The 13,405-nt window shown below is 43.7% G+C and overlaps 2 protein-coding genes across 5 annotated transcripts in view; one reads left to right on the top strand and one right to left on the bottom strand.

The window, feature by feature from the left end:
- Positions 1-601: 601 nt before the first annotated feature.
- On the bottom strand, positions 602-8,487 carry Slc7a6os (solute carrier family 7 member 6 opposite strand). Its single transcript, XM_046434715.2, has 5 exons — positions 8,260-8,487; positions 7,871-8,146; positions 5,696-5,902; positions 3,859-3,976; positions 602-3,098 (listed from the first exon to the last, which is right to left on the bottom strand). The coding sequence occupies exons 1-5, from the start codon at positions 8,455-8,457 to the stop codon at positions 2,968-2,970; spliced, it is 930 nt and encodes a 309-aa protein (XP_046290671.1). The 5' UTR covers positions 8,458-8,487; the 3' UTR covers positions 602-2,967.
- A 2-nt stretch (positions 8,488-8,489) lies between these two features.
- The window catches only part of Prmt7 (protein arginine methyltransferase 7), a 50,527-nt gene continuing 45,611 nt past the window's right edge, over positions 8,490-13,405 (top strand). Inside the window, exons 1-2 of one of the 4 annotated variants that reach the window (XM_046434705.2) lie at positions 8,490-8,627; positions 12,898-13,074. In XM_046434705.2, coding sequence (XP_046290661.1) covers positions 12,980-13,074 — 95 coding nt within the window. In that variant the 5' untranslated portion in view covers positions 8,490-8,627; positions 12,898-12,979. Of the gene's footprint in view, positions 8,653-12,897; positions 13,075-13,405 lie in introns of all 4 variants that reach the window. The other 3 variants (XM_046434707.2, XM_046434708.2, XM_046434704.1) reach the window with 3 other exon arrangements.

Consider the following 13,405-nt stretch of genomic DNA (forward strand, 5'->3'; position numbering starts at 1 on the left):
AATATGGGGGGACATTCCTACTGTCATGGGTTGGGGATTTGTATACCAAATTCCTGTCTGATGACAAGGAGTCTTGTGCAAAGGCTGACTTGCCTAAACTATATAAATATGATTTCTGTCTGAGCTGAGCTGGCACCATCCCAGGGCTCCTCTGGAGCTAATCCTTTAAGTATTATGCTTATCTGAGGATCCTTGACTCTGGCTTTAGTTTTCCACCCAATAACCAGCTTCTCCCAGGAATGTGCCGCCCCCCAGTGGCTTCTCAGAAGAAGGGACACCACACTTCAGGTGCTGAGTGCTTGCTTAGTGAGCCATGTCATCTTCCTCTCATTACTGAAGGATGACAACATTCTTCCTCGGTGTTGGGTACAAACTTCTCTTAGAAACCCTTCTGTGGGAGGGAAGCCAGACACCCTACAGACTCAAGTTTCATAGTGGAATTAGTTCCCACCAGGTCTTTGTTAAATCTTACTAAATCCTTCTCCTGGTGTGCTAATCCCTTTTGCAATGGTACAGTTTGTACCCTTTTCAGTAGGTAGTTTGTGAAGCTGTCAGCCCTTTAATGTTGATGAAACTTAATGAACACATAAACAGCAGTGAGTACATTAAAATGGCAAAGTGGTTTTTAATCCTTCATTTCTGTGTCTACAGAAGGAGACTAAGATGACTAGTATTAAGCCTGTGTTTAGGTTTAATTAGCTGCAGTAATAGCCTGAGTACAGAGCCTAATAATTTTAGCAGATTTAACAATTCCATGTAGATAGGAACAAATGTAGGTAAGTGCTTATAAAATGGACATAAAGTAAAAGAATGGGTAGAAGTAGGAAGGGACAAGTAGAGAAACCTATAAAATCTTGAAAGGGATGAGAAGAAGACTTTTTCCTGTATATTTCACTTTCCTATGTGATAGAGAAATAGGGTGAGATGGCTACCTCAAATGGAAAGTTTTATGTGTTTCTCTAGACCTGTGCTACCTAGTAGCTAATGTAGCTAGTTAAAACAAAGTAAAAAATTCATGGCCAAGTATGGTAATCTCAGCTACTCAGCAAACAGGCGAGAGGAGTCCAAATCTGAGGCCAGCTCTTAGTGAGACCCTTTCTCGAAATTTTAAAAAAAATTAAAAAGGGCTGAGATGTAGCTCAGTGGCACAGCACTTGCCTAATGTGTGTAAGGCTCTAGGTTCAGTAGAAAAAAAGAAAGAAAAAAAAAATTCAGTTTCTCAGTTGCACTAATCAGATTGCAAGTGCTCAACGGCCACATGTGGCTAGTGGCTACTATTAGAGAGTATAGATATAGAACATTTATCACTGCACAAAATTCTATTTGACTAGAATCAATGCCAAACAGTTAAGGCAGCTGGGATTTTGAAAAGAGTAGGGATAGAGATTGCTTACAAGAGATTTAAAGTTTGGGCACCAAAATTTGTTCTGTTCATATATAGTTTGTTTTCCCTATCCATAAATTTTGCATTCATGGATTCAACTAACTGTAGATTAAAAATATTTTTTTTGTAGAAAAAAAAAACTACTTATACTAAACATAGTTTTTGTCATTATTCCCCAAATACAGTATATCAGCTATGTATATTGCACTCTTTTTTTTTTTTTTTTGGTTGTTTTGGTACTGGAGTTTGAACCAGGGGCACTCAACCACTGAGCCACTTAGGGCCTTGCTAGGTTGCTGAGGCTGGCTTTGAACTTGTGGTCCTCCTGCCTGAGCCTTGTGAGCTGTTGGGATTACAGGGGTGTGCCACAGTGCCTGCCTGCATTAGATTTTATAAATAATCTGGAGATGACAAAGTATTTGAAGGATGTGTGTAGGTTATATGCAAATATTATGTCATTTTATACAAGGGACTTGAGCATCTGTGGATTTTGGTATCCACAGGAGGTTTTTGAATCAGTCACCCACAGATACTGAAGAACAATTACTGTTTTGGTAAGAAACACTTCTCGATAGAAAGCCAAGTTCAGGTTATGCTTACTTCATCCTCCCTTGCTGTGAGATCTTCATGTCTAAGGTTAATTCTGTAATTTCTACCTCATTAACCCCCCATTTTTTTTTTTATGGGGGAATGTCAATGGAAAAACACCTAAGATATTCAGATTTAAAAGGTTTTGAAGAGTTGGGTGTGTTAGTGCTTATTTATAATCCCAGCTACTTATTAGGCTAAAGGAAGGAGAATGATAAGTTTGAGGCTAGTCATTTAGTGAGACCCTGTCTCAAAAAAATAAAAAGGGCTGGAGGTGTTGCTTAGTGGTAGAGTACTCCTGGGTTCAGTTCCCAGAACTGCAAAAAAAAAGGGGGAAAAGTTTTTGAAAAATTGCTTGCTTCCATATTAAAAGTTAATCTTTATTAAATAGTATCACATTCATATGCATTGTGTCTTGGCCCCATTACCAAAGGACAACAGCAATCTTTACAACCATTATTGAAGTCCGAAGCAGGGAGGACAGAGACTTATTGACTAAAACCTCCCAGCTCAGATTCCACATTCTGCCCTAATAGTTGTTATAACTGGGTTGTGCCCTGCAAGGGACCCACTGTAGCCCTTCTAGATCCCTCTATCGAAGAGAGCAGGCTTTTACTGCAGGTAGGCAGCCTGGAGTGGGGTGGGAGGAAGCAGAACATTACTGCTAATGAAACAAGTGTCTCTCCTTCCCTTCTAGCTTCAGCATGGGAGAACTGGAATATTAGGAAAAATGCCTGGGCCAGGAAGTGAAAGGAACTTCCATTTTTTTTTTTCCCCCAGATGGTAGGGTCTCTTTTGATAGAGGTCAAGTAGCCTACTGTGAGTAGAAAAGATGTACTCCCTTAAGTTTTCACTGCTGGGGTGGTACTATTGGGTCTGCTTTTTCCTTCCACATGTTCAGCTAGGAATCCTAAGAGCATGTTGCTAGGTCAGTTGATACCAGTCACAGAGCCCTCAAAGGCCTGTGGTAGAACCTCCTGGATATCACAAGACCATCAATCTGAATCCAGGTCGTGGGGGTTGTCATAGCCAAACTCCTTCTGTACATCCAGAGGGTACTTGCTCCATACCAGTCGCCTGCTGCTGCCTCTTTCCTCTTCACTGAGGCTGTTATATTCATCAGAGTCTAGATGGAGACACCAGGAATGGATTCTTACTCTATGATTTTATAGGGCAAGAACTCCTTCCCTTCTCAAAAAGGTCTAATTTTTTGTTCCCCATTATAAAATACTTTTTCAGTAAATAAAATCTAGAATGTAGAACATTTTAAAAGTATTCATTCCCACCATCTAACCAAGTCCCTAATACTGGGAGTATTTTGTCACTTTCCCCTTTGGTAAAATTCTTTATTATGAGACATCAAAAAATTATTTTTATTGGCTGTACTCAGAAGAATGTAGTCACCAAAGAAACTGAGTTGCCAGGATATCCTTCCTCCTTCTTCCCCTAAATACTACGACTGTGTTATATCATTCTCTAAAGAATTGGAAATGTAGAAATTTTTTGAAATTATTTGACAGACTTGTGAAAATCCTGGGCCTATCCCTACTGGCAACCCTCTTTCTTCATTATTCCTAGATAGGAGCAGGGAGAGGGGCATCGGGCTAGATGTTTTAACTAAATCCCAACCACTGAAGTTGGTGCAGTATTGTCTCATTTTCTGAAGGAGAAATGAGGCTCATTGGAGTAACCTGCATAAGAGTCATAAGAAGGCAATGACAGAACTAAGGATCTGAACCCAGGCCTGACTGACATTATGCTCCCAGCAGTCCTCCTGGAAATACAGTTCAATGGCAGAGAAGGAAATCAGTTGAGATGTACCTGTCAATTGCCTTCATCTCAGACTTGGATCTTATCAGTCCCTCCCTATCCAGTCTTCCACCTACCTCTGGAATCATCACCATCACTGCTCTCTTCCTCTGGGTACTCGTTGCGCCAATTATTCTCACTGTTCTCATCATCTTCGTCTTCATAAATGTCATCTGGTTGTTGATCATCATTTACCTGCACATCTCAACACAAACATGAGTCTAAGTCAAATCATCTTAAGGGTATGCTCTTTGGAGGAAGCTATTAGGATACTGGGGAGATTCAGGTGAAAGTACCATGTGAAAAAGGCAGATTAGGAGTTAGTTCAACTGCTATACAAGGGACTATGATAATCTTAGGCTAAGAGGAGATGAGTCAACTCCACCAGAATGGAATGCAGAGGAGCCACAGCTCTGAGCAGGTAATGACAGCAATCTTCAAACTCCTGGAGGGCCACCAGATGGGAGAGGAATTTTATGGATTGTGGGTGATGCCAAAGGTCAGAACTAAAACACAATATGAGGAGGTGCACAAAGGCAGGAGTAGGAACTATGTAGTGGTCCATGGTGGATGCCTGACAGCAAAACTATGGGTACAGTGCAGGTACAAGAGAAGGTACTTAACTCTTACAATTTGAGTATATCAGGTGCCAACTACATCTTTCTCATTAATCATATTAAAATTTAAGAATATGGTGTTAGGATGTTAGCTTTCATCATCCAAAGTTTTCTCCTCTTTTAATACAATTAAAATAAAAACTTCTGTGCACACCGGTAATCCCAGCTACTCATGAGGCTGAGGCAAGAGGATCACAAGTTGAAGCCAGTCTCAGCAACTTAGAGAGACCCTGTCTCAAAATTAAAAAATAAAAAAGGGTGTGGCTCAGTGGTAGAGTCCTTGCCCAGCATGCATGAGGACCTGGGTTCAATCCTCAGTGCCTAAATAAATTAATAAAAATTTAAAAAGGGCTGGAATGTGGCTTAGTGGTTAAGTGCCCCTGGGTTAATTCCTCAGCACCCTAAATAAATAAATAAATAAAAGCTTTTGTTCTCATTCATGTTAAGAATGTCTGATTTTGCCAGATGTAGTGGTGCACACCAATCCTGGTAACTTGGGAGGGAGAGGAAAGAGGATTACAAGTTCAAGGCCATCCTGGGTAACTTAGTGAGATCCTGTCTCAAAAGAAAAAGAAAAGGGACTGGGGATGTTGCTCAGTAGTGAAGTCTCCTTGGGTTCAATTCCCAGTACCAAAAAAAAAAAAATGTTTTTACTTTGATTTTATTTAAGCCCTTATACATATTTACCCTCTAAAGTGGATAGCTATAAACAGGTAGCCATAAACAATGAAGATAATTTTGTAAACCTTGTAAAAGATTATGAGCAAAAATTATCAGTGCTTCTAAAAAATATCAACCCTCATCAGTCCCCTTGGAAATACTGTTCAATGGTAGAGAAAGAAAATTTGGGGGTATTTCCCAAAATTTCCTACACTAAACTCAGGTTTCTAAAAGACGTTTAGAGTAAATTTTTACTGCCATGTGAAAAATTTATTTCCTGCTGGGCACAGGGGCATATGCCTGTAATCCAAGCTACTCTGGAGGCTGATGCAGGTGTATCCCAGTTCAAGGCCAGCATAATCAACTTAGATACACCCTGTCCCAAATTAAAATTAAAAAGGTTGAGGATGTACCACAGTGGTTGAGAGCTTGCTTAGTGTGTGCCAGGCCCTGGGTTCAATCCCCAGTCTTACCAAAACAAAACAACAATAACAACAAAACCAATCTAGAATAAGTTTTTCCTTTTAAGTAAGAACAAGAAAAATGATGAGAAGTGAAGCCCGGAGAGGCAAAGCACCCTAACCAAAGAAAAAGTTTAGCTAGCCACATGCCCTTCTCCCTTCATTGACCTCCTTACCAGGTCCCACTCCTGGCTGTAGGGCTGCACAGAGAGGATATTCTCAATCCACCCTGGAGTGGCCATCTCCAAGTAGTAAATGTCATACACATAGTCATCGTGCTTTTGTTCCTCTTGGTGCCCGACTCCTGGTCCATCCTCAGATACAGTCAACTGCTCGCGGATCATCTCTACAGAATTGCAGAGGATCACATCTGGGTCAGATGTCTGTGAAAACATAATACAGGCATGACTCAAAACGTTTTCCATGAGGAACCGAAGAGTTGTGTGAAAGAAGGCCTGTTACAGTTCTGTTAATATTTAAGATTCTTATTCTCAGGCTGGGGCTGTAGCTCAGTGGTAAAGTGCCTGCCTTGCACGTGTGAGGTATTTTTACAAAATAAAAGAAATCCAGAATGTCTGTAAAACTAACGGGTAGTCCTTCTTTTTGAATAAAAACCTATTAAGAATTCCTCCTGCTCTTTTGATCTTGGCTGACACAAAAAAACACATGGGAGCTGGGGTTGTAGCTCAGTGGCAGAGCACTTGTCTTACACATGTGAGGCCCTGGGTTCAATCCTCAGCACCATATAAAAATAAATGAATATTTAAATAAAGATTTGTGTCCATTTACAACTTAAAAAAAAAAAACAAAAAAAAACCCCCAAGAAAACAGAACAAAAACACATGAGAACACTGGCCTAAAAAGAGGCAAAGGGAGTTAGATAAATTGGCCAGCTTGTTCCCAAGCTCTGAGTCAAACCTGCTTCTACAGATCTAGATCTTCTCTGAGTTCCTTTGGCATGATGTTTTCCCATTAGGGATCCACAGACCCAATCCACCTCTACTGCTGACCATAAAATGGGCTGGCATTTTGTGAGGCCACCTTTAGAGGCCTACAGTCAACTCCTGGGGACCACTACCATTGCTCATTCTTTGGCTTGCCCCACTGACATCATTTTTTTTTTTTTAATGGTATTAGGGATTGAACCCAGGGGCACTTTACCACTGAGCTACATTCCCAGCCCTTATTTTTATTTTGAGATGGGATTTTGCTAAGTTGGTGAGGCTGGCCTGTCCCTTGCAATCCTCTCATCTCTGCCTCCTCTCCTGAGTCACTGGGATTATAGATGTGCACTACCATGGCGGGCACTGACCTCTTTTTAAATCACAAATTGATTCACCTATCTTTTCTGCTCAAAAGAATAGCTTGAATGAAATGTCCCAGAATAGGTCTAGTCCAGGTAAGATGTAGTCCAGTGCTTATAAGATGTCTTATCCAGGGTCCTATAGCACAAGTAGGTATGGAAACTAGGGGGATGTGCTGTGGAATGCCCCTCAACAGATTCATCACAGGAAGCTGCATAGCTCAAACCAGATACCTCATGAGAAAGTGGAGAGTGTCCCATGGTCAAAGCACACAGGGAGACTGAGGTTGTCATTTACAGGTTCAGAGGATTCTCCCATCAAAGTCAATGAAACTACAGATGCAAGTTTTTGTGCAGGCTCTTGAGCAAAGCTCTTTATGGGGAAAGGTTTAGCTCTAACACACAGGTCCAGACCTGTTGGTCCACTGAACACCACACAAATTCAGCTTTAGGGCCTTTGCCCTTGCAGGTCCTCTGCCTTGAAAGCCCCCGCCCCCCAACCAATGCCCTGTCATCATTCCTTCCCTTCCTTCCTTCCTTTTTTATTATTTTTTAGTATTATGGATTGAACCTAGGGGCTCTTAACTACTGATCCACGTCCTCAGCCCTTTTAAAATACTATATGTACAGACAGGATCTTCCTAAGATCGGCCTCTGCCTCCTGAGCTGCTGGGATTATAGGGGTGTGCCACCGCGCCCAGCCTTGCCATTCACTTTCAAGTCTTTACTTGAAAGGCTTTTTTCACAAAATTGGCACCACGCTTTCTCGCCTTTGTCCCCTTCTAACAATTTACTCGCTAACGTTTTTCTCCTCTGCTTGAATGTTTTCTTCTCTGTCCTCACTGTTGTATGCATACAATTTAAGAACAATACCTGGCACATAGGCACTCGCTGAGTAAATACGTGTAGAGTAAAAAATCAAATCGGTAAAATCTATTCCTAAGGTTAAGCTATGTGCGGCCACTTAACTAAGTGCTGCCCTCTGCGCAGACTCTTTCTGGTATTACCACCAAAGATGTCCAGCACCCACTTCCTGATGCATACTCACTTTGAAGGAGGCCGTGGTGTCAGCCTCTGGGTCTTCCTCCTCATGTACCAGGTCCAATAGCTGAAAGTCTGCGTCCCCAGCAGCTTTTGGGGTTCCTGGCGCGTACACGGACTCCAGGCTGCCGGAGGTCCCTGAGGATCGGCGGCTGGAGACCACCCGGTAGCGGCCTTCTTTCCGCACATCGCGAGCTGAGGCGCGGAGATCGCGGCGGATACGCTGCTGGCTGCCCCGGGAAGGGCGCAAGGCAGCCCGCACGAGCTCCTGGACTGGCTCCTCCTGGAGAGCAGCAGGGGAAGATAGGGTAGCGTCAGCAAGGGGGTTGGAGATCCGGTTCCATCCCGGCAGCGACCCAAGATCCCCTCCACACAAATTCCATCACCGCCCAATACCTGAGAGTGCACGGTGGCCACCAACTGGAAGACATTATTCTCCGCCGCTCTCTCCAGACCCTCCGGTGTCTTCTGAGCAGCCGACTCGACATCGACATCGCCGCTCCGAAGGCGCTTACAAGCAAGCACAAGAGCCTCGGCTGGCTCCGCGGTGCGCTTCCGCTTCACCCGCAGCACTGCAGTCCTGCCGGCCTCCATAGCGGCTGTCGCGAAGCACTGTGGGAAGGCGAGGGATGCGTCGGGAGAACCCTCCAGTTGTGCTCCAGGTCCCGCCCCGTGGACGCCCGAAGGTCCCGCCCCACACGCTGACCACGGCAAGATGGCGGTAGCGGCGGCGGCGATAGTAAGCCGAGTGGTTCTTGCGCCGGGTGAGAAGCTGGGCGTGCTGGGAAGGTGGGGTCGTAGTTGGAGTCCCGGCGACAACTGGCGTAGTGTCCTCTGCCTCAGGCTTGGGTGGAGGTGTCTGGCGTGGGCGTACTCGGATGCCGCGGTGTGCCCCTGTTCCGGACCTTTCCTGAGTACGCATGTGGCTGCTCGGAGCGCCCTGGCCGGCAGGAGAGTGTGTTTTCAGGCCAGCCCTGGCTTTTCAGTCCGGTTAGCAATGCCTTCGGTGGGCCGGTGGCTGAGCACAGGACGAGGCCTGTGTTACAGACAGCACTCTTGCTTGGTGCCTCGCACCACGAACTGGGCCACTGTTCCTCGATTAAAAAGCTCTGATGACTCGCCTTTTCTAGTCAGTGTCGTTGAACACCATTTCATATACCCAACGCCGTAACCAGGAGTGGCCCTGCAAAAGTGGGCACCTGATGTAGACATGCTTCTGCTTAAAACCCTTGGGTGACTCCTGTTGCACTTAGAATAGAATGCTTTTGGAAATCGAAAGGCCACGTGTATTTTGTAGAAGCTCACTTTTTTTTTTTTTTTTTTTTTTTTTAGTATTTCCATTATTTCTTTTTATTGCTGGGGATTGAACTCAGGGCCTCATGCATGCCAGATACACCAAAAAGTTTGAATTATTTTCTGACATCTAGTATAACTACCATTGAATAATTGCAATATATTTGCAGCAATGATTATTTTCTATCATTTTTTGGTCAATATTTTGTTTATATAATTTATACAGAATGGCAGTGTTGCTGGAAATGTAACTCAGTGGTAAAGCACTTGCCTAGCATGCTTAAGGCTTGGGTTCCATCTTGAGCACTGGATAAAACAAACACGAACAAAAATGTGTAATATGCTGGGTGCTGAGGCATGGGTCTGTAGCTAATGGGGAGGTTATTTAGGAGGCCGGTACAAGAAGATTCCCTTGCTAGGTGCCATGGTGCATGCCTGTAATCACAGCTGCTCAAGAGGCCGAGGCAGGAGGATGGCAAGTTCAAAGCCAGCCTTAGCAATTTAGCAATGTCCTAAGCAATTCAGCAAGACCTTGTCTCTAAATAAAATATAAAAAAGGGCTGGGAGCTAGGCATGGTGTCTCATCTCTGAAATCCCAGCAGCTCAGGAGGCTAAGGCAGGAGGATTGCGAATTCAGAGCCAGCCTCAGCAAAAGCGCGGCACTAAGTAACTCAGTGAGACCTTCTTTCTAAATAAAATACAAAATAGGGGTGGGAATGTGGCTCAGTGGTTAAGTGTCCCTGGGTTCAATCCTGGTACAGAAAAAAAAAAAAAAAAAGAAGGAGAAGGAGATTCCCTTGAACTCAAGAGTTTGAGGCCTGCCTGGGCAATATAGGGAGACCCTGTCTCAAAAAAAAAAAAAAAAAAAAAAATCACAAAGAGATGGGATGACTTGAATTATCTAAAAGAAGGATCAGGGGGATCTGTGGTATGTATCACCACAACTAATTGGGAGGCTGAGGCAGGAGGATCCCATGTTGGAGGCCAACTGACAACCTAGTAAGACCCAGTCTCAAGATGAAAATGTTCTAGGGATATCGCTCAGTGGTAGAGTGTTTACTTTGCCTATGTGAGACCCTGAGTTCAACCCTCAGGACTGAAAAAAGGAAAGTCTGAAATAGAGTTCAGCAAATACAGCCTGCAGGCCAAATTCTTCTCTTGGCTCCCTATTTTTGTTTGGTTTTGCCTTTTTCTTTTTTTTTTTTTAATTTTTTAGTTGTCAATGGATTTTTACTTTATTTATTTACTTATATGTGGTGCTGAGAATGGAACCCAGGGCCTCGCATATGCCAGGCAGGTGCTCTACCCCTGAGCCTCAGCCCCAGCCTTGGGTTTTGCCTTTTTATCTTCTGTTGTTGTGGTATTGGGGTCAAAGGCAGGAAGTCCTGCAGGCTAGACAGGCACTCCACCACTGGGCTACACTCCCCAAAACAACTTTTATTGCTTTTCATTGTTAAAGGTAAAAATGATGGGAGGGAGGGCCTGGGCATTGTTTTGGACTGAGTTCCTGAACTGGGTCCCAAAAGGCCAGGCCAAACCAAAATGGAGTGACTCATGCTACATACCATGTAATCAAACTGGGACTTTCAGGAGGCAGTTAGATCCCCAAACAGACAAGTTTTCCTGGAAACGGGAGATTCCAGCCTACCTGAGTCAGGGTAGTAAGGAAGTCCCAGGGGCTTCAAACCTTATCAAATGTAGCAGCCTGGAGCAACCTGATCCTAACTACTAGGCTCTTGTTTTCTATTGTTCTCTTTCCCTGTTCCCACCTTACAAAGTCCACAGCTGGCCCAGGGGATTTGCATTCTAGTCTGTAGAATAGAAGCCAATGGAATCTATCATTAAATTTGCTGTAATTTTGCCTTTAACATAACCAAAGAACTCCCAACCAGTGCTCCCTCTCTGGTTTCCCATGGCCCTGGGGACACAGTCAGAAACCTTAGCCAGGACTCAGGGTCCTCTGCACCCTGGCTGACCTCTCAGCTTTGTCCTTTGCTCCTGGCCCTCCCTATTTCCCCTCCAGCTCCTTGAGTCTCAGATTTTGCCAACTCTCCCTTTGGCCGCCAGGCTCTGATGCTTAGGCTCCTAATCAAGAGCTTCCTCTTGCCTCTCAAAATACCTGCTTTCCCCCATCCTCAGGTAGCTGGATTTACTAACACTGCCCCTAAAAAAGAGGTCACTTCCACCTGCTCCTGATAGGCCCTGACTTCTCACTGACCCTACCCCTCTCTCACACCAGGTCCAGATTTCCTCACACCTTACTCTCCATTGACAAAAAAAAAAAAAAAAAGTAGGGTGGGGTAGGGGGAGACTGAGAATGTAGCTCAGTGGTCAGCACTTGCCTAGCATGTGCGAGGGCCCTGGGGTGGATCCCTAGGATGACAAATAAAATAAGAAAAGTTTTGTTTTTGAAATTTTTTTTTCCAAATACAAAAGCTATTCAGCTATGTCTTCCCTTCTCCTGTCCTTTCCCACCCTTCTCTTCCTACATCCCTGCTGTTCATTGTGACTTACTGACTCTGTAGGGAGCAGGCCAGGCCTGAAGCTAGAAGCTCACTTCTAATCTCCTATTATTTCTTGTGCGGAAGCGCTTCATTCATTCAGGCTTTTATCACATTTTCTTTATGCATCTTGTTCTTTCTACTTTAGTTTATGGCCCTTGGAAAGTTGGGGTAAGCATTCCTGGCATATAAAAACTATGTCCCTAACTTTTAGCCTGGCTTGCGATGCAGGCTCGCAACTTGAATGTTGTCTTCTTCAGAGTCCTTCTGTAACTATTCTTTTTAAATGTGCCCTGTACACTTCCTTTCTTGCATTCACATAGAGTCTGTTCTCTAAGGGGTCAAGGACCTCCTCTGTCTTATAATGGTGGTCCTATTTATCCCAGTCCCTAACACAGTGTCTGCTATAGAGAAGTTTTGAACGAGTAACTGAAATCTGACTAGTAATACAATTAGGGTTTGGCTTGATGATTTCCATTCATTCCTCAAATGTGAGTTCATAGCTTCTGGAGGATGTGGAAAGGGTCAGAGAATGTCTCCTGAATCTGAAGTGAGTGCTCCTTCTGAAAGAGGACAAGTCATACTAATATATGAGGGATTTATCCATGGAAGTGTTTACCCAGAAGTTCAGTCATTCATAAAATTGTTAATACAGGGCATGGTTCCCATCTAACAACATTTATTTGAGACTAGGGGTGTAGCTCAGTGGTAGAGCACTTGCCTACCATGTGATGTCCTCGGTTCAATCCCCAACACTGCAAGGAATTAATTATACAGAATTATAAAGCCAGTGACTACAGTTCTGAAAGGATATTGTATTCCTGGTTTTATCCACAGCAGTATCACCGGCAGAAAAGGAATTCCATTGAACAAAGTTCTATACTACAATCTTGAATTTTAAATGACTTCAGAAGTGGTTGTACATGGACCACAGGATAAGGGTTTTGGGATTGTTTCCCACATGAACCCCTGCAACATGTTTTCTAATTCCCAATCCTTTTTTTTTTTTTTTTTTAAATCAGGGTTTTGCTGAGTTGCTTAGGGCCTTGTTGAATTGCTGAGTGACTTTGAACTTGCAATCTTCCTGCTTGGCAAGATCAATTAAATCTTGATGGAAAGATGAAAATAGTGATTAACAAATACTTCAATGACTTTGATATTTTTGTCAATTTCTTAATTCTTTTTTCTCACCTTTTGTTTTATTGTCCTCTCCTCATTTTTGGGTACCATGATTGAATAGATTTCTGACCATCAGATCTGTTCTTAAGAAGCAAACTGGCAAGGCTGCTTTTCTATCCAGACACTGGGGAGCTCGTGGCACCATGAAGGTCTTCTGTGGGCGAGCCAATCCCACTACAGGATCTGTTGAGTGGCTGGAAGAGGATGAACACTATGACTACCACCAGGAGATTGCCAGGTAACAAGGGCAGGTTCATAGTTGGGACTACAGCTGGATTGTGCGCTCTTCTCAAAGCAGATGCCTGTAATCCATGCTGGGATGGCTCCAGTAGACTGTCACTCAGTGCTTAATGATCATAGCTGGTGTTATTCATGAGCAGGTCTGTTTAACCAGGAAGGTATCTGTAGAGTTAGGTACAGTCATGCCCATTGGAGTGCCAGACATTTATAGCTGCCTTACCAGTCTCAGAAGATCTATCTAGTATTGTAAAGAAGACCCAAGATTCAGTACTAGTGGAGTTGATGAAATTTTTGTATCACTGAAATGGTGACCCACTTACATAGGCAGA

The sequence above is a fragment of the Marmota monax genome, unplaced genomic scaffold (assembly GCF_021218885.2).
Source record: "Marmota monax isolate L192 unplaced genomic scaffold, Marmota_monax_Labrador192_F-V1.1 WCK01_AAM20220418_F8-fsc00024, whole genome shotgun sequence".
Taxonomy (NCBI): Eukaryota; Metazoa; Chordata; class Mammalia; order Rodentia; family Sciuridae; genus Marmota; species Marmota monax.

What these genes read in the sequence shown, in the direction of transcription:
- Slc7a6os (XM_046434715.2), bottom strand. Translation starts at nt 8,457, where the DNA reads ATGGAGGCCGGCAGGACTGCAGTGCTGCGGGTGAAGCGGAAGCGCACC. An exon ending in ACACCACGGCCTCCTTCAAA is followed by an intron (nt 5,903 to 7,870) that starts GTGAGTATGCAT and finishes ATGTTTTCACAG; the next exon opens with ACATCTGACCCAGATGTGAT. An exon ending in ACAGCCAGGAGTGGGACCTG is followed by an intron (nt 3,977 to 5,695) that starts GTAAGGAGGTCA and finishes TGAGATGTGCAG; the next exon opens with GTAAATGATGATCAACAACC.